A 17,902-nucleotide genomic window follows, 5' to 3' on the forward strand; every position below is an offset into this window, starting at 1 on the left:
CTTCTGGAACGTTCTAGAACAAATGTAGAACGTTCTAGATAGATTCAAGAATTTCTAGAATATTCTGAAACAAATGTACAGCGTTCTAGATGAATTCAAGAATTCCTAAAACGCTCTGGGATTAATTGGGACTGTCTTAGATGAATTTAAGAATTCTTAGAACGTTTTGGAACAAATATATAACGTTTTAGATGAATTCGAGAACTTCTGGAACGTTCTGGAACAAATGTAGAACGTCCTAGATGAATTGGAGAACTTCTGGAACGTTCTGGAACAAATGTAGAACGTCCTATATAGATTCAAGAATTCTAGAATATTCTGAAACAAATGTACAGCGTTCTAGATGGATTTAAGAATCCTGAGAACGTTCTGGAACAAATGTATAACGTTCTATATGAATTCGAGGATTTCTGGAGCAAACTGGAACAAATGAAGACAGTTCTAGATAAATTCAAAAAAACTAAAACGCTCTGGAATAAATTAAGACTGTTTTAGATAAATTTCAGAATTCTTAGAACGTTCTGGAACAAATCTATAACGTTTTAGATGAATTCTAGAACTTCTGGAACGTTCTGGAACAAATGTAGAACGTTTTAGATAGATTCAAGAATTTCTAGAATATTCTGAAACAAATGTACAGCGTTCTAGATGGATTTAAGAATTCTGAGAACGTTCTGGAACAAATGTATAACGTTCTATATGAATTCGAGGATTTCTAGAGCAAACTGGAACAAATGAAGACGGTTCTAGATAAATACAGAAATACTAAAACGTTCTGAAATAAATCAAGACTGTTTTAGATGAATTTAAGAATTCCTAGAACGCTCTGGAATAAATTTATAACGTTTTAGATAAACTCAAGGATTTCTAGAGCAAACTGGAACAAATGAAGACATTCTTGATGAATTCAAGAATTATTTGAACGTTCTAGAATAAATTAAGACTGTTTTAGATGATTTTAAGAATTCTTAGAACGTTCTAGAATAAATGTATAACGTTTTAGATGAATTTAAGAATTCTGAGAACGTTCTGGAACAAATGTATAACGTTCTATATGAATTCGAGGATTTCTAGAACAAACTGGAACAAATGGAGACATTCTAGATGAATTCAAGAAATCCTTGAACGTTCTGGAGCAAACGTAGATGGTTCTAGATGATTTCTATAACTCCTGAAATGTTCTGGAACAACATTAGGGCGTTCCGGATAAATTCAAACCTTCCCAGAACGTTGCATAATAAATGTAGAACGTTCTAGATGAATTCACAAAGTTCTAGAACAAACTGAAACAAATGAAGACAATTCTAGAAGAATTCAAGAATTCCTTGAACGTTCTGGAACAAACTTGGAGGGTCTTAGATGAATTCAAGAATCACTAAAACGTTCTGGAATAAATTTATAACGTTTTAGATAAACTCGAGGATTTTCAGAACAAACTGGAACAAATGGAGACAATTCTAGATGAATTCAAGTATTCCTTGAACGTACTGGAACAAACGTAGGACGTTCCGGATGAATTCAAATATTCGTAGGACGTTCTAGATGAATTTTCCAATTATTTAATTTCCATTTTTTATATCATAGAATGTTCTAAGAATGTTGTGACGGTTCCAATTGATAATTCATCTTCAACTGATTAATTTGAGAACGTTTTGCAAGTGTTCAAATGTTTCTGATATTTATCACTCAAGAACATCACCGAATAATGACTATTAAACAAGTTTGAAGATGAAAACAAATTAATTTTAAGTTTTCTAGCAGGTATTTATCTGTGTTTTACTGAATTTTTTGATAAACTAGCTTCCCAATACCTTAAGAGATCAACCAGAATATTGGAAGGATATTTGAACAAAAAATAGTGTTCAAGATATTTACAGTGGATGTGTACATATTATAAAATTAGGTATAATTAGATAATTTTCTGAAAATTCATGTTTAGGACCTTCTAGTTACACATATGTGTTATTATGTGTCACTTATTTATTATACAATTTTTTTGTAAATATATTTTTAAAAAAAATGTGTTTTTATTGAAAAAAAAATCACCTACTCACACCAACTACAATTTTATCGAGAAAAATTTTCCTATTAGTAAGAAAGTTATTATTTTATATATATATATATATATATATATATATATATATATATATATATATATATATATATATATATATATGTCAACGACCATCGACTTAGAAACAGTTCACGATAACGGTTTATTTGAGAAGAAGAAAGATAAAAAGTTTTGATTGAATAACTTACCCGGGTATAGGAAGCGATTTCTCCCAACGATACCTCATTTCTTGAACAAACTCGTACCAGATGTGAGCGAAAGCTTTCAATCCACCGAGACTTTGAAGACAATGAGCCAATACTATAGACAACCTCCACGGAAGAGAATCCACATTACAAGTTTTGTAACCTTTGAATTCTTCATCGATCTTTTTGAAAAACACCTTGAACAACAACAAGAAATGATAATTTTAAACTGGTTTAATGGAAACCGATTTAGGACACACATTTATTGTCAAATGTCTTCAATTTGGGATTAAAAAAAACGGAAGGATCATGATATTTTGATTTGTTTCCATTAATTTCAAAGTAATATCAATAGGAAAGTTTTTTGAATTACTAGAATTACATTATTCATCAAATTGCAATCAAAATAGTTAGGTTAGATTATGAAATATGAATAAATGAATCCAAATGTAGCCAATTTTTTTGTGTCATCTGGCATAAATTTATAGTTTTACATACTCACTTGAGAACAATCCACATCTGAAGATTCCTTATCTTCTTTACCATAAGGAGAAGCTGTTTTTTCATCAGCATCGGGAAACAAAAAGTACAATAATGGTACTAAAATTGATTCTGTAAGAGGTGGATTTGCACCTTTCCTCGATCGGGACAACGCCGGTCTTCCTGCTCTGGTTAATAACCTATAGATACAAATTGTCACTAAATATGAGTAACAATTGTATTAGATATCTAAATATACTTTGAACTACACTGTATTTAACTTCTAAATAAGTCAAACTAAGGTATTAATTGGATAATTCAGTCCTCTATGAGAATTAGATAATATTTCATTAACTAAACTCATTGAACTGGGTTAAAATAAGTATATAGTCCAATATGATCCACAAATCTACTTTTTCTTTAAACGCCCAGTATACTAATTACTAAGATGGAAATGGTTTATTTAATGGCAAGAATTGAAAAGAACAAACCTTGATATTGATGGGACAGCAGGTTCTGTGAGAAGATCTAATGGATTTGTGTCAGCACTGGGTAAAGAGGCAAAATCTCCCAATACTTCATACATGGTGTTTTGGTTGTTGAAATTCTGAAAGAATTCAGCAACCGCATCTGCCAATAAACAAACTGGTTCTGCAGTAGTTTTTATCAAAACTGACCACTGCATAGCATTCATCGGAGAGAAACTACTGTGATTTTCTCTATCGATAATAACAATTTGGGACAGATGGTTCCAAGTTGTATTCAAAACTATAGCATTCACAGGATCAACAGTTACTCCAAATGGTAAAATACAGAGGGTATCTGATTCATAACTTTCGTTAAGTAAATCTTGTTTCCAAACATAATTACCAAAATCAGATAAAAGATATGTATTTCTTGAAGATATACTAATGTCATCAATATTACAAGGAGACATTATTTTAGATGTAAACAAATCTAAAATTCCATGTAAGTAGTAATAACACGATGGGCCTGCTTTTAAATGAACCATTTCAAAATTAGTTCTCATTATTTCGTTTTCGAATACTCCTAGATAACATTTTTGCCACTTTTCTCTTATCTGTATAAAAATTGGCCTTTGGCAGCTCACATTTGCTGATGATAATAAATTGCTGGATACAATATAAGCAGAACTCAGTAGAATTTTAATTTTACTTTCAGATGTGATTCCAGCAGAATTTGTAGGAGACAGTACCAAGTATTCATTGAGTCCATACCAAGTAAATAAAATGGAATGTTCTTCGTTATTTGATTCACTGTATAACTCGAAATCGTAAGAAGTATCTAAAGGATTTTTAGGTTTGTCACTATTATCATTAATATCTGATGTATCAGAATTTTCTATCTGTTTGGAATATAAATACAAGACAAATTCGGCGTCTGCAAATTGTAGTTTTTCGCTTTTTATATTCCATATGCTGCATCTATCTGTTGCGGATTCATTTCTAGTATCATCCAACTTCCACTGATTGATAATTTCTTCCATTCTTGCCATAAAAACCTCCCATTCTGAGGCAGTTGTGAAATCTTGATGATAAAATTCACTGTCGTCTATCTCTTCATTCATTTTTTGAAAATATAAATATAGAATTTATACACAAACATAACATACAACAGCTGACTGTCAATTTTTGAAAGATAATGACATTAATGACAAGTGAAAAATATAGAGATAATAATAAAGATAGAGAGAGCGCTATGTAAGTGAAATTATACTACTAAAAGAAGGAGAAAGAGCAACAGTTTATCATTTTCTACTTCACTTTATATGGGTTATCAAAATCCTGCGGTTCCCTCACTCAAAACTTCACCGTCATCAGAATAGAGTAAAGACGTACAGAAGTGGATATACATGTTCTTTCTCTCTTTATCATTAGTTCGGGTCCACTTAAGTAATTTGTTTACCTTAATCACTCTATCTTTAATATTAGTTCTATGATGAGAGCTTACGAAAATAAATTGAAAAAATCAATTTTTCTAATTATTAGATGATTGATAATTGAGTAAAAAGTAGTTTATGGAATAGGAAAAGAAAAAAATAAATAAGTAATAGATATAATATTTGTATTAACCGCCATCTGTTTGAGGAAATCCGCTCTAATCTCTACATTCAGTATTATAGTAACCTGAAGATTTGTACATGTAGAATTTAGAATAGAATACAAAATTTTATTTATTTTGAAAAAATTAAAAATGATGAATTTTTCATGAAAAAATAATAAATACAAATCAACATTGTTTATCATTCAATGTAAATAGTTTAAATACATTCCTTATAATAACAATTTTATAGAATCTTTAATATAGAATTCAGCTCTTTTCCAGTTTCCAGTGCATTTATTAATTTTAAAAGTAATAGAATTAATCGAGAAAATATCAGTTACTTTTTTATATTAGAATCTATTCATTAATTAGTTTTAATTTAAAATTCTGTACTACTACCACCATCTATATTGGAAGATTGAAATCAACTTCACCGTTGAGTAGATTACTATATAGTTTATACAAGAGTAGTTCGTTAATTCAAGTATTGATGGCTTTCTATTTAGTATAACCATTTTAATAGCCATTTGGCTTTTTTATATTAGTATTGAACATAAATGTATTCTTAGAGACTGTAATTGTTTTTTAATAAAGAACCCAAATGGCTTACATTTTTACATTTGGATTAAATTTATCAAAAGTAATTACTCCTAACAAGATTTACGTGATCACTACTGCGCAAATGATGCCCTTAATTGAATTTAGATTCTAAAAGGGATTAAATTCTAGTAGAAAAACAATTTTTTAAGATATATAGAATGTTCTCAAATTTTACTAACGTATTCTTTTTTCTTGGAATTGCAATTATTGCTGGGGTGAGCAGTTTAATTTAGTTGAATTAATTTGTCTTATTTGTCAAAAAAACAGTAGAAATCTTATTTTAGGGAGCTGAATACAAAATAACGGATCAAGTATATTTTGATATTAATATTGAAAATGAGTATTTGGGGAGAATTATTTTGGGATTATTTGGTGAAGTTGCCCCGAAAACTTGTAAAAATTTCAAAGAAATTGTACAACATGGTATAAATGGTAAAAGTTATATAGGAACTAGATTCCATACAGCGATTTCCAGGGTAATGATTCAAGGTTAGAAATAAATATTACCGGAGGACTTCCAAAAGTTCTTATAACATTATAAATATAAAGTTAAGCTCATTTAATTACTGACTTATGTTTCCTTTTAGGGGGTGATATAATAAATGATGATGGTAGTGGCTCTATAAGTATTTATGGTGATTATTTCGAAGATGAAAATTTCACAATTAAACATGAGTCAGCAGGATTGCTTGCAATGGCCAATGAGGGTATTTAAACTAATTCTTTTCAAAATAATTATTACTGAACTAGATATTTTTAGAATTTTAGATTCTAGTTCACGTTTTGTTATAGGTCCTAATACAAATGGTTGTCAGTTTTTGATAACAACAATGGCGTGTCCTTGGTTAGACGGAAAAAACGTTATATTTGGCAAGGTCGGTATAAAAATGTCGGTTTTGCCTCCAAAATGACTTTCTGACAAATTTTACTGCAAAAATTGACTCTAAAGTATAATTTTTCAGTTATTCGCTGCTTTTAAATTAAAATAAACATCAAAATGGACCGAATTATATATGGTTAGATGTGATTGTCTGTAGACGAATTAAATTATTTTCCAAAAACTCGAACAACAACCACTATCAGAGTGTTATTGAATTAAATTCCACTCTATCCGACTTTATTTTCTTCAAAAGTAGCTCCGGGGAGAAGCCGTTCACGTTAATGATAAATTTATAGAGAGAATTGTAAGCAAATAATTTTATAAGGGAAGTTTTGATTAATCCATAAACCTAATTGTCTACATTTTTAAAGTGAGCCTTCATTGACCTTTTCACTTTCTGTGCTATAACAACTGTACCCACAGTGTAGCCAAATTTACAAACAATATAAGTTTACCGAAAAACAAATAAAATAAAATAGGAGAAATTTAGTATTATTTGAAATTAACTAATAGAAAATTGTGATTAAATCCATTCTAATACAAAATTGGTTAATATTAAAATTAAACTGTCCTTATAAAATAATAATTTCATTGTATAAATTATTCGTATGCGATTTCTATACTAAGAGAAAAAGAAACATGACAACACTGTTTACAATTTTACGCTCGGTGGTGGCTGGATACGCCACAATAAATGAATTTATTTCTTGCGGCGTTCCGTCCTGAAACTGTGCATTTATAATTATTTGACTATTTTGGTATATACCTGTGATTTTTCTTGAAAAAAACTTCAATCATCATATAATTACGGTTCCTGGTTGTGTAGTTTGTGGAAAAGTACATTTATTCCCAGATTTAACTTGTCACAGTAAGTTTGGTTATGTTTTATATTAGGAAAACAAATGTGTTCATTACCAGTGGCGTGCTGTTTTCTTTATTATTTTTATTGAAATATTTTGTTGCCTTACGTTTCTATTTAACTATTAATACTAGTTTTTGGACATTGTTTTTTGTTTACCATAAAACATGATATTTAGTGTGTAAAAGTATTTTATACTGGTAATTTTTTTAAACAAATCTCGTTAGTTTAATACTCTGACTTTCCTTTTTGAACTAAATATCTAAATATCTAGGTTACGTAGTACAGTTTACCGCAATGAAATAACTACAAAATGTTTTATTTATGGTAAAATTAGTCTATAATTAGTACACCACTGGCGGCATAACAAGATACACTTATTGCAGCATTGCCATAAAGCATTTTGTGTTATTAGTTCTCACACAAATATTTTGCAAAACTTGGGCTCTATAACAGAATTAAATGTTTTTTCTTCATCTAATATTCATAATTTTAATAAATTCAATTTGTAGGTGCTTAAAGGGGCGGCCGTGGTTCATACAATCGAGCATTTGAAAACCGATATTAACGAAAAGATTTTAAAACACGTTTTCATATCCAACTCGGGGGTTATTGAGACTGAACCGTTTTACGAAGAATCTAAGAACTACGAGTAAGTGACAATAAACATCTTGTATGTATTTTTGGTTAACTTTTACATTATTTCGAATGAAAAATGAAAATTTTCATGAAAAGTTTCGAACTTCCATTCACTTTATTGATTTTATCAAAAAAACTCATTTATTTTCATGTATTATTATGAAAACAAGAAACGAATGAAGTTTCGAAAAGATTAACTTCTTTATGGCTAAAAACTCCGAAAATATTAATTTTAGAGAAAAAAGTTACAAACAAAAATTGAAGCTCATAAAAAGCTCTAGATAAAAGGTTATATACATTTTTTACGTAAAATCATCTTTTCGGCTGTTATGACTCAAAATATAATTGACTATTTTTTCATGGCGCTTGGCACGAAAGTTAAGCCCGAGAAAAAAATTGGTATTCATGGTAAATGTACAATTATCAAAAAAAGAAAATGATGCCGAATTTATGAATAAAAAAAATATGTTTCAGGTTAACATTTTGGTCTTGGATAAAAGCTGGTTGGTTACCGTTGGGTTTCTCTTTTGCTACTTTGGCATTTTTCCAATTCATCATGGCGCAGTTGGATAAATACGAAATAACAAAGTCATAATTCAATATGTATTTGTTTATTTGAAACATTGTTTGTTGAATTTAGAATATATCTTATATATATTGTTTGTTATAAATATATTAATAACCTAAATAAAGAGCTGATTTCAGATGTTCAGGATTTACAAGGAATTTAGTGATGACAAAAAGGCGTGTCGACAAATATTATGGGTAGGCGACTGGATTTTTCGAAAACTTTTACAAATTTTCATAAAAGCGTGAAAAACTTTTCAAAAATAGCAGAAATTTTGTATTTTTAAAAAAAGACAAATTTCTGAAAAAATAACAGAAAGGAATGAAATAGCGTCGTTATTTCTATATTATTTTTTGAAAAAATATCTTTGACTTTTGAAAATCGTAGGGAATTTTGGGATAGTAATAAACATTTTGAAAAATGTGCGAAATTATAAGAAAACCTTAAAATTTTCCTAAATAAACAGCTACAAGGAATTTAGTGATGACAAAAAGGCATTTGGACAAATATTAAGAAAAGGCGTCGGGATTTTTTTAAAACTTTCAGAAATATTCGTGAAAATGTTAAATTTTTTTTGAAAATATCAGAAGTGCTAAAAAGCGCTTTTTAGAAAAAGACAAATTTCTAAAAAAATTACAAAAAGGACACAAATAGCGTCAATATTTCTATATTATTCTCAGAAAAACGACTTAAAAAATATTATTGCGTTTTGAAAACCGTCAGGAATTTTTGGAAGGTGATAGACTTTTGGAAAGATGGCCTAAATTATTAGAAAGCCCTAGAATTTTCCTAAATAAACCTAAATGAAGAGCTGATTTCAAATGTTCAGGACCTATAAGGAATTTCGTGATGACAAAAAGGCGTTTCGACAAATATTAAGGAAAGGCATCTGTATTTTTCGAAAACTTTCAGAAATTTTCATAAAAGAGTGAAAAACTTTTCAAAAATATCAGAAATGTTTAAAAATTCTTCCAGATTTTTAGAAAAATACAAATTTGTAAAAAAATTACAGAAATTATTTTTTGAAAAACGACTATTTTTGTAAAGAATATCATTGCGGTTTGAAAATCGTGGGGAATTTTATGAAAGTGATAAATGTTTTGAAAAATGTCCGAAATTATTAGGAACTATTAGAATTTTTGGAAAATATAAAATTTTTGGTATAAAGTCGAAAGGCACGTCATCCTTAGAACTTTCTTGTCTTATAAAAAATATCATTGAGTTTTGAAAATTGTCGGGAGTTGTGGGAAAGTGATAAACATTTTGAAAAATGTTCGAAATTATTAGAAAACCTTAGAATTTTCCTAAATAAACAGTTACAAGGAATTTAGTGATGACAAAAAGGCATTTGGACAAATATTAAGAAAAGGCGTCGGGATTTTTTGAAAACTTTCAGAAATTTTCATGAAAATGTGAAATTTTTTTTGATAATATCAGAAATGCTTTTTAGAAAAAGACAAATTTCTAAAAAAATTACAAAAAGGACAGGAATAGCGTCAATTTTTCTATATTATTTTTTGAAAAACGACTTAATTTTATTAAAAAATATCTTTGACTTTTGAAAATCGTAGGGAATTTTGGGATAGTAATAAACATTTTGAAAAATGTGCGAAATTATTAGAAAACCTTAAAATTTTCCTAAATAAACAGCTACAAGGAATTTAGTGATGACAAAAAGGCATTTGGACAAATATTAAGAAAAGGCGTCGGGATTTTTTGAAAACTTCCAGAAATTTTCATAAAAATGTGAAAAATTTTTCGAAAACATCAGAAATGTTTGAAAACGCTTCCAGATTTTTAGAAAAATACAAATTTGTAAAAAAATTACAGAAATTATTTTTTGAAAAACGACTATTTTTGTAAAGAATATCATTGCGGTTTGAAAATCGTGGGGAATTTTCCATAACCAAGTTATCGTCTTCAGAGACTGAAGGTAAACTGTTTACCTTCAAAGGTAAAGGTACTACTTATCCTGAATTCACCTTTTTTTTTTTTTTTGAAATAACGTTCCATTTGGTTTAATAATTAAATTTTTGGTTATTTTCCAAAAATTCCGGACTCATTTTTCGCTTGACGAATAGAAATAAAACAAATTGGTATGTGATAAATATTTATATTTTATAATTAAACAGGATTTAACTGGCTGTACGATTTTATAAATACAGACATGCTCTCTCGACCAGTTACGAATATTTTGTACATTCAATCATTAACTAAAAAAATTTCAGAGTAGTTACATCTTTTAACTATATATATATATATAATAATATTTTCGAATTTTTTGTTCTTCTGGATTTTAGATACGTATGTAAGGACTCGCGACGAGTTTTCAATAATTTTTTTTTGTTGAATTTTACATACATTAGGAGATTTTGTACTGGAATTGATGGGATCGAATCAGGGGTTTCGGGAACAATCGCTAACATTTAAAATGATCAAAATTTAAAAAAAAATTCGTCGTTCCAAAAAAGTTGGTGGAATATAATAAAATGATTCATTTCATTTTGTGATAAAATATTGACTTTTATGTTCTTTAATACTTTGTTTTAATAATTATCTAGTTTGTCTATAAATATCGGCAATTGTTCCGAATTCTTATACAAGGGGGTAAAAATAATAATAAAAACAGTCTTATAATACACAGTGTAGTAGTAATATTTACATAGAATGCCACCATGCTAAACGAAAATGGACAACATCTATAACAATACAGTGATTTTTTTTCATATTCTAAATTTTTATATATACAAAGTGTAAAGCTAAATACTGGCATCGCCAAAATGTCCATTGGACATATTTACGTTAACACCGCAATACGAATTTCTGAATTGCAAGGTTCCCAAATAAAAAAAACATCATTAAAAATCAAAGTAATATGACAAATTTCTAGTTTGTTTCAAAATTCTGAGATCTGAGGCTGATCCTCTTATGAAATTACGAAACGCACCTTCAAAACAAACTTTTCAAATTCGTCACATTTTGAAATTTCATTTTCGTCGATATATATTCCGATAACAGAAAAAAAATTTAACATGTGCATAGCGCAGAGGCGGGAGCTCAAATCTTGAGATTACAAAAGTATCAGAAAAGACAACAGAGAAATTCAGAATCGTTTTAATTTATTGAACGGTCTCAAACCCAGTTGTAAAGATGATTGCAGTGCAACTTTGAAAAAAGGGCAATAAACCTGAAAAAGCTGATACAGTCGTAGAGGGTATAACAAAAATGAGTACTGAAGGGATCCGCCTGATTGTCCTTACTGCGTGTGAAGGATAATACAACATACAATACAATTTCTCAATACAACCACTACGTATCAAAAAAGCTGATCTAAACCGGATATCAAAGAAGGAGCAAGCCAATAGTAACCCGAAGTAATATGTACCGGGATGAAAAACGGAAAAATATACATAAGGACAATAAGGAATTAGCAATGAAAGACAATAAAAAAGATCTCTTCATCATGCAAGAAATAGAAACGTTATTTCTTCAAAAATTTGATCAATTTCGAGTCCTTATGGAGAGAAAAACCAGACAGAAAGTTTCAAAAGTATATAAATTAAATACTTAAATATAAGGAGCAGTCAATTGAAAATATGAAACTGGGTAAATTAATGAAACGCACCACCTTATAAATTATAATAAAGACATAAATGACAGTATAGACAATCTATTACTGTTCTAAATAGATCATTAGAGAAAAAAGTCCAAATCAGGAAAGTCTGATGCAAATAAAGGACCTAATACATAATATATAACTTTCCATTCCTAATTTTTTGTTAAAATCATCACAAAATGGTTTTTTCAAGTACACCCAACTGTCGTATTCACGATTGGATTTGAAAATTTTTCCATCAACCCTCGTACATAATGAAAATACGCACCTAGTCGAATATTTACATTTGTTATCTCCAGGACATACCCTAACAAATACCCTTATATAAGAATCGGTTTATATTGAGTCAACTTGGTGCATATCTCACAGGAGGTATAATTTTTTTGAGTTTGTTGGTTAGTGTTTCTGTTAAAAGTTATAGACGTTTAGAAAATACCTTTCCACTTGATAAATTTGGCTGTTCTTGGATAAGATTTTGCAATTTTGCCATTTAGTTTGAAACATTTTAAAATGGTTGAATATACAAACAAAAAACTCAATGTTTGGATTCCATCTGAGTTTATAGTACGGAATTTAAAGTCGTTATTTAAGAAATTTATAATAGGGGATGTAGGCATCTCGAAAAATTCACGCGTTGCATATTAAACAGAAAATTGAGAAATTGAAATCATTGTTTCTAATATAGATTAAGGGTTGGAATTTTCTGAAAAACTTCTTTAAACTACGTACTTTTAGATTCAATATTTAGTGACGGATAATTAAAAACTTTGTCCTTAACTTTTTCATTTGAATGTGGGAAGTCATAATACCATGAAAAAAATTTCCGGCACGGCCAGAAAATGCTTTGGAAATTTCAAATAGCTTTTGATACTTTACAAAATAGTTGGAGATTCTCCTATTGGATTTTCATGAAGATTTTTCGGTGATTTGTACGAGTTGAACGCAAAAAATGATGATTCAATGTTTATCTAAAATTTTTCTTAAGATTAGATTTCGACAAAATCACCCCAAATTTAATTAAACGCAAACTTTTTATTCGAATTCAATGACATTTCTTTCATAAAGCCGCACGGCACTCATACCAAATTAAAAATAATGTTTACTCCGCGCATAAAAAACCGTTAGTCCACGTGGACTTGATGAATGTGTGTCAAAATTCATCATCTCCATTGTTTACCAATGAAAGCATCGGATCGTAAACATAAATGCATTTCTATTGGTCGGAGCTGTCGGAAGGCGTATGTACACAATTTCTTTGAAATTTTCCTGCTAGACAGTTTGTGATTAGCAGTGGCGTAGCTCGGTGAGATTCATTTAATTCATAAATTTGTTTAAGTAAACGTATCAATCTGAAATTTTTCGTTAAATTGAAAAAAACTCCGACTGAGTGATATAATTTATTTCAAGAGGCCTATGGGGGCAATTCTTTATCTCGCGCGCGTCTTTTTGAGTAGTTTGAGCTCTTTAGTGAGGGCCGAGAGAGTAAATCAGAATTGAAGGCAGTGTTGGACGTTTTTTTCGACATTAACGATATACTGAAGACTGAATGGATTCCAGAGGGTCAGACTGTTAACCAGATTCATTATCTGTCAATTTTGGCAACACTACGAGAAAGACTTCATAAAAAACGACCCGATTTTGCACCAGGACAACGCACCTACCCATAACGCGCTATCTGTGAAACAGTATTTGGCCAGTAAGCGCACTCCAGTGCTCGTACTCACCAGATTTGGCACCGTGCGACTTTTTTTTGTTTCCGAAGATAAAATCTGCGTTGAAAAGGACCCGATTCGAGTCGATGGAAGTGGTAAAGCAAAAACGGCAGAGCTCTTAAAGGCACTAATCAAAGAAGACTTCCAGCACTGTTTCGATCAATGGAAAAAACGTATGGAAAAGTGTGGGGCGAGTGAAGGGGTATATATTGAAGGGGAGCATTCGAATTTAGAATAATTTTTATAATAAAACCTTTTTTTCTAAATAAGTCTCGTTATTTAATAGCCAGACCTCGTATACCTTAAACTCGATGATATTTTTTTTGGTTGACATTATTTTCAATCGTTTTTATTAATTTTTGTGGTAACGGAATATTCATATGAATAATATCGATTTGAATAATTTTGTATAATAATAAAAAAAGAAAATAATGAAGTGCATTCCGTCTAGATGTCCGTTATTTAGAATTTGGAAATATTTGTTTGAAATAGCTTCCAAATAAATAAAAATATACATAAAAGGTTTGTTATTTACGAATTTGGGATACGTTTGAATATTATTTCCATAAAAAAATCTAGTTTATATATTTTTTTATTAACCATTAATAACATAAACTTTCTGTCGTAAGTTATGACATAATTTATATTAACACGTGTCATTGATAATAACACAGGCCAACGATGAAAAAACCTAACGTTTATAGAAAAATTTTTATAAGAAATGTTACATGAGTAAATGAAGTCTAGAGTGTAAATCGGACATCGAGGTACAACTAGACATCATCAAACAGAATGAGGATGGTCCTAGAAGTATCTGGCCTGTCTTAGAGATGGCGGTAGCTGCTTGCAAAAATACCCCATTATTAGAAAGTTGTTTGGTATTTGTTTGGCAACCAGAATTATATTTCGTTTTGTTTTTTAATGTTACAAAACATTCCAAAGATGTCAAAAGTACTTTTAATTATTTAGAATAATAAATTTTGATGTACCACACATTTTCTAATCAAAATTTTGAATGATATGTTTCTTGTTTTGGAAGTTTCTTGAGTTAATGAGACAGAACAGATACTATGAGGTAAAAACAACTGACCTTTCAGTTAGTCTTTATCGAAAAGAACATTCTACATATCAAGTTGAGCCTCAAGAATCAGTTTGTGAAGATGGACATTATTATATATCTCTAAAAGCGTCCACTGAAGAGAAAAAATATGACTTAGATAACATTTACGAATTGGTGTCACAGCGTAAAATCAATTGAACCAAAATATAAGTCGAATGACAGCGAGGGATGCATCTCCAATTAGAACACGAAGTAGAGGTCGATCACAAAAGAAGTGGAGTCACAATTTGGAGACAAGATGAGGAAATACAAAAAAACTGAACATTTGGAGAAGTTTTAAAGTTTTTGAACAGTTATCGCGATTAGTTTCCAGTCGATTTAAGAGAGATTAGTATTGATTGAGTTAAACATTTTCACCATGAAATTGAAGTGATAAAAAATCTACTGAAACACTAATAAGTTGGGGGATTATTGTGGGAAAGTTTAGTAAGCACGAGCTTCCGTTAGCTTCAGTTGATTTTGAATCCTCCCTGTCCTTAAATGAAAATTATTGTCCAAAGAAGTTTTTCGGAATCGAAAAAATATGTTTTTCTATTCGAGTTGGAAAGTTGAACCTTTTTGGGACGTTTCAAAGTTCACTTCTTGAACATGATTTCTTTCTGGGATTGATTAGGAATGAGTGAGAATTTTGTGGAGAAGTTCAGCCACCGATTCGTTATGGAAAAAGCTACAAAGGAGACTCCAGACGAAAAAAAGGGAAAGTTTGAACCCGCTGACGAGATCCCGTTTCATTAATTACTTTGTATACGATAGGGCGTCAGTGTAATTTATTTCAAAACTATAGGGGTTGCCAGGTTTGTATACAGACCACAAAAATCAGGTATTGAAGTAAAAAAGAATGAAAACTGATGAATCAAGTGATGGGGAATGATTAACAATTAAGTAGTAATTAGAAACCAAGCAATTCAAAAAGTCGTAACCATACACTTAGCTATTATAATACAAGACGCTAAAAACTATTTTCTTCATTAAATATTTCTAATTACATAGCAGCTTTTCAGCTACCTTTTGCAGCTTGTTACAGCTATTGTATCACAGTAAAAGTCATTGCCTCTATCCGTTTCAATCCAAAGATGTTTCAAAAAAAAAATAAAGGTTTTTTATGATGTCAAATTTTGAAGATAGAGATGTACGGATTAGGTTGTGTTTTTGAAAACAATTTTACATTCATTAGCTTGAAATGTGAATCGGAATATTCACAAAATTCAGTCATAATCAATAAAATGATATCTCCATTCATCTCTACCGTTATTCTACATAAAAATTTTTGATTTAATCATCTGAAACACCTTATTCTAGACTAGCAAAGTAGGAATAGCGCCGCAGGGGTGCTGATTTCAGGCAGCCAACCCCTCCCTATTAGCTGTTGGTGTTAGAAGATCTTCTCTAGGCGCATCGGCTGCGCTTTTCCTTTCGAAATGAAGATCCCAAAGACCTCTGGTGTCGGGTTCGTGGCTGGGCGGTCTCTCGGAGCGTTCGGGAGAACTCGCCTGAGATCTTAAGGCTTCCGGTGGCGGATAACCAAAGCCTAAGAGGCCACTATATTTACCCGCTCCCGTTAGTCCGTTGTGATTATTCTGGACTAGAGATATTTCGTTTAGCTGAAACAAATACACTGGTTTTTTAATAGTGAACAAAACACTTGACAAATATCTTTGAACAAAAGCGAAACAAAACTTCTAAAGTATACTAACCAGTTAGTGAGGCAGAGGATACAGTAAAAGGGCACCAACAAAATTTAGAAAACAGAAAAAAGAATTAAAGAACCATACGAAAAGAAGAATTAGGAGATGAAAAGTAGATACAAAGAAAATAAACTAGGGAATAAGAGAAAAATGATAAAAAGACAACAGGAATTTACTGAAATTACTTCATACATAAATAAAATTGAAGAAAAAATTGTTAAAAACAGTATATCGAACATAATCAAATAATATTAAGATAAAAGAAAGGGATAATTCATTAGAGAAGGTGTACAAAAGAAACAGGAGAACAAATTGGAGGATATCCAACGGAATATAGCACAAGAAGCAAAAGAAACAAGTAGAAGAAAAGTATAGAAAAACAGAGGATTAAATTTCGTTTTTTTGTTTGTGTGTGAATACTATTTATTATAAATATCGTTGTACTTACCTTTTGTTGCATTCCGTTAAGGAATGGAGCCGGTAGGTACGGGTAGAAGAGATCTGGTCTCCGCTGGAGAAATTCTGAATCCTTGGGTGTCATGGGAATGGGAGGTAGATCGAGAGACATGCGGCGACCTCTTCGAGATGCCCCGTTGCTCCACATATGCGTTCCCATGTGAACCTAAGCAATAAAAAAATTAAATTTAACTTTCATGTCGAGTTTTTTTACCTTAATTATACTGTTATACATCATATTTTTTTTGTATCAATCAGATTTTGGTTCCAGCCATGGAAAATAGTATAGAAACTTCATGAAATGGTTTCGAAGCTTGAAAAGTTGATGTTTGTAAGACCAATTCGACGAATTTTCAATGAAAACTTACTTTACTTTGAGAAAATATGCTTTATATAAATAATCTCTTCCCAAAAAGACATTTTTATAAGTGATAGGAGGAAGCTACATGAATTTGGTAGAGAACCACTTTCAAATTGTTTTCCTCGTGAAAAATTATATTCACCAAACGACAAAAATAGTTTCCTTCATTAAAATTAATCTATCTATTAGAATTAAGTTGAATTTTGAATAATGATATCCAAAATATGGTGAAAATTAACAATCTAAACGTTGTTGATGTCTAAAAATCTGTCTGTCTTGCAATAGTTTTCGTTAGCTCCGAACTCATTTAATAAACAAGTCAAATTGATTCTTGTTGGGTATACTTGAGACTTAGATGCATGATGGGTATTTTATTTTCATCAATTCCATATAAAGCTCTAAAATATTTCGCTTTGTTTATGTCCTTACGGTACCACTCAATAAGTTCTATCTGATTATCTCTTGGGAAGTCTCATTTGATCTAGAATGTCGATTGTTGACTTCAAGAAATTAATTCCCTCTATCATGTTACCTCGGGAATGTAAACAACCTAACCAGACTTGCATTCGATTCGTCTCTTTTTCATTATTAAATTTAAATATT

At 30.3% G+C, this 17,902-nt stretch overlaps 3 protein-coding genes across 4 annotated transcripts in view; 1 reads left to right on the plus strand and 2 right to left on the minus strand.

Annotated features, from left to right (window-relative positions):
- Nucleotides 1-4,386, minus strand: part of LOC130441644 (rab3 GTPase-activating protein catalytic subunit) — a 57,045-nt gene extending 52,659 nt beyond the window's left edge. The window contains exons 1-3 of the mRNA XM_056775419.1: nt 3,231-4,386; nt 2,762-2,939; nt 2,263-2,456 (exon numbers count right to left, since the gene is read on the minus strand). Of these exons, the coding sequence (XP_056631397.1) occupies nt 2,263-2,456; nt 2,762-2,939; nt 3,231-4,327 (1,469 nt within the window). The 5' untranslated portion in view covers nt 4,328-4,386. The remainder of the gene's footprint in view (nt 1-2,262; nt 2,457-2,761; nt 2,940-3,230) is intronic.
- A 1,120-nt stretch (nt 4,387-5,506) lies between these two features.
- LOC130441462 (uncharacterized) lies at nt 5,507-8,500 on the plus strand. Its single transcript, XM_056775162.1, has 6 exons — nt 5,507-5,618; nt 5,688-5,892; nt 5,991-6,110; nt 6,196-6,278; nt 7,655-7,794; nt 8,256-8,500. Exons 1-6 carry the CDS (start codon nt 5,562-5,564, stop codon nt 8,374-8,376), a joined length of 726 nt encoding a protein of 241 aa, XP_056631140.1. The 5' UTR covers nt 5,507-5,561; the 3' UTR covers nt 8,377-8,500.
- Nucleotides 8,501-10,454: 1,954 nt separating this feature from the next.
- The window catches only part of LOC130441844 (homeotic protein spalt-major-like), a 172,789-nt gene continuing 165,341 nt past the window's right edge, over nt 10,455-17,902 (minus strand). The window contains exons 8-9 of one of the 2 annotated variants that reach the window (XM_056775655.1): nt 16,931-17,104; nt 10,455-16,398 (exon numbers count right to left, since the gene is read on the minus strand). In XM_056775655.1, the coding sequence (XP_056631633.1) occupies nt 16,135-16,398; nt 16,931-17,104 (438 nt within the window). In that variant the 3' untranslated portion in view covers nt 10,455-16,134. The remainder of the gene's footprint in view (nt 16,399-16,930; nt 17,105-17,902) is intronic. The other variant, XM_056775656.1, reaches the window with a different exon arrangement.

The sequence above is a fragment of the Diorhabda sublineata genome, chromosome 3, assembly GCF_026230105.1.
Source record: "Diorhabda sublineata isolate icDioSubl1.1 chromosome 3, icDioSubl1.1, whole genome shotgun sequence".
In the NCBI taxonomy this organism is placed as follows: domain Eukaryota; kingdom Metazoa; phylum Arthropoda; class Insecta; order Coleoptera; family Chrysomelidae; genus Diorhabda; species Diorhabda sublineata.

Bases quoted from the DNA above. Each gene is read 5' to 3' on its own strand.
- LOC130441462 (XM_056775162.1), top strand. From the start codon at position 5,562: ATGTTCTCAAATTTTACTAACGTATTCTTTTTTCTTGGAATTGCAATT. The intron at 6,111-6,195 runs GTATTTAAACTA...GTTTTGTTATAG, and splicing joins GCTTGCAATGGCCAATGAGG to GTCCTAATACAAATGGTTGT. The intron at 6,279-7,654 runs GTCGGTATAAAA...TTCAATTTGTAG, and splicing joins AAAACGTTATATTTGGCAAG to GTGCTTAAAGGGGCGGCCGT.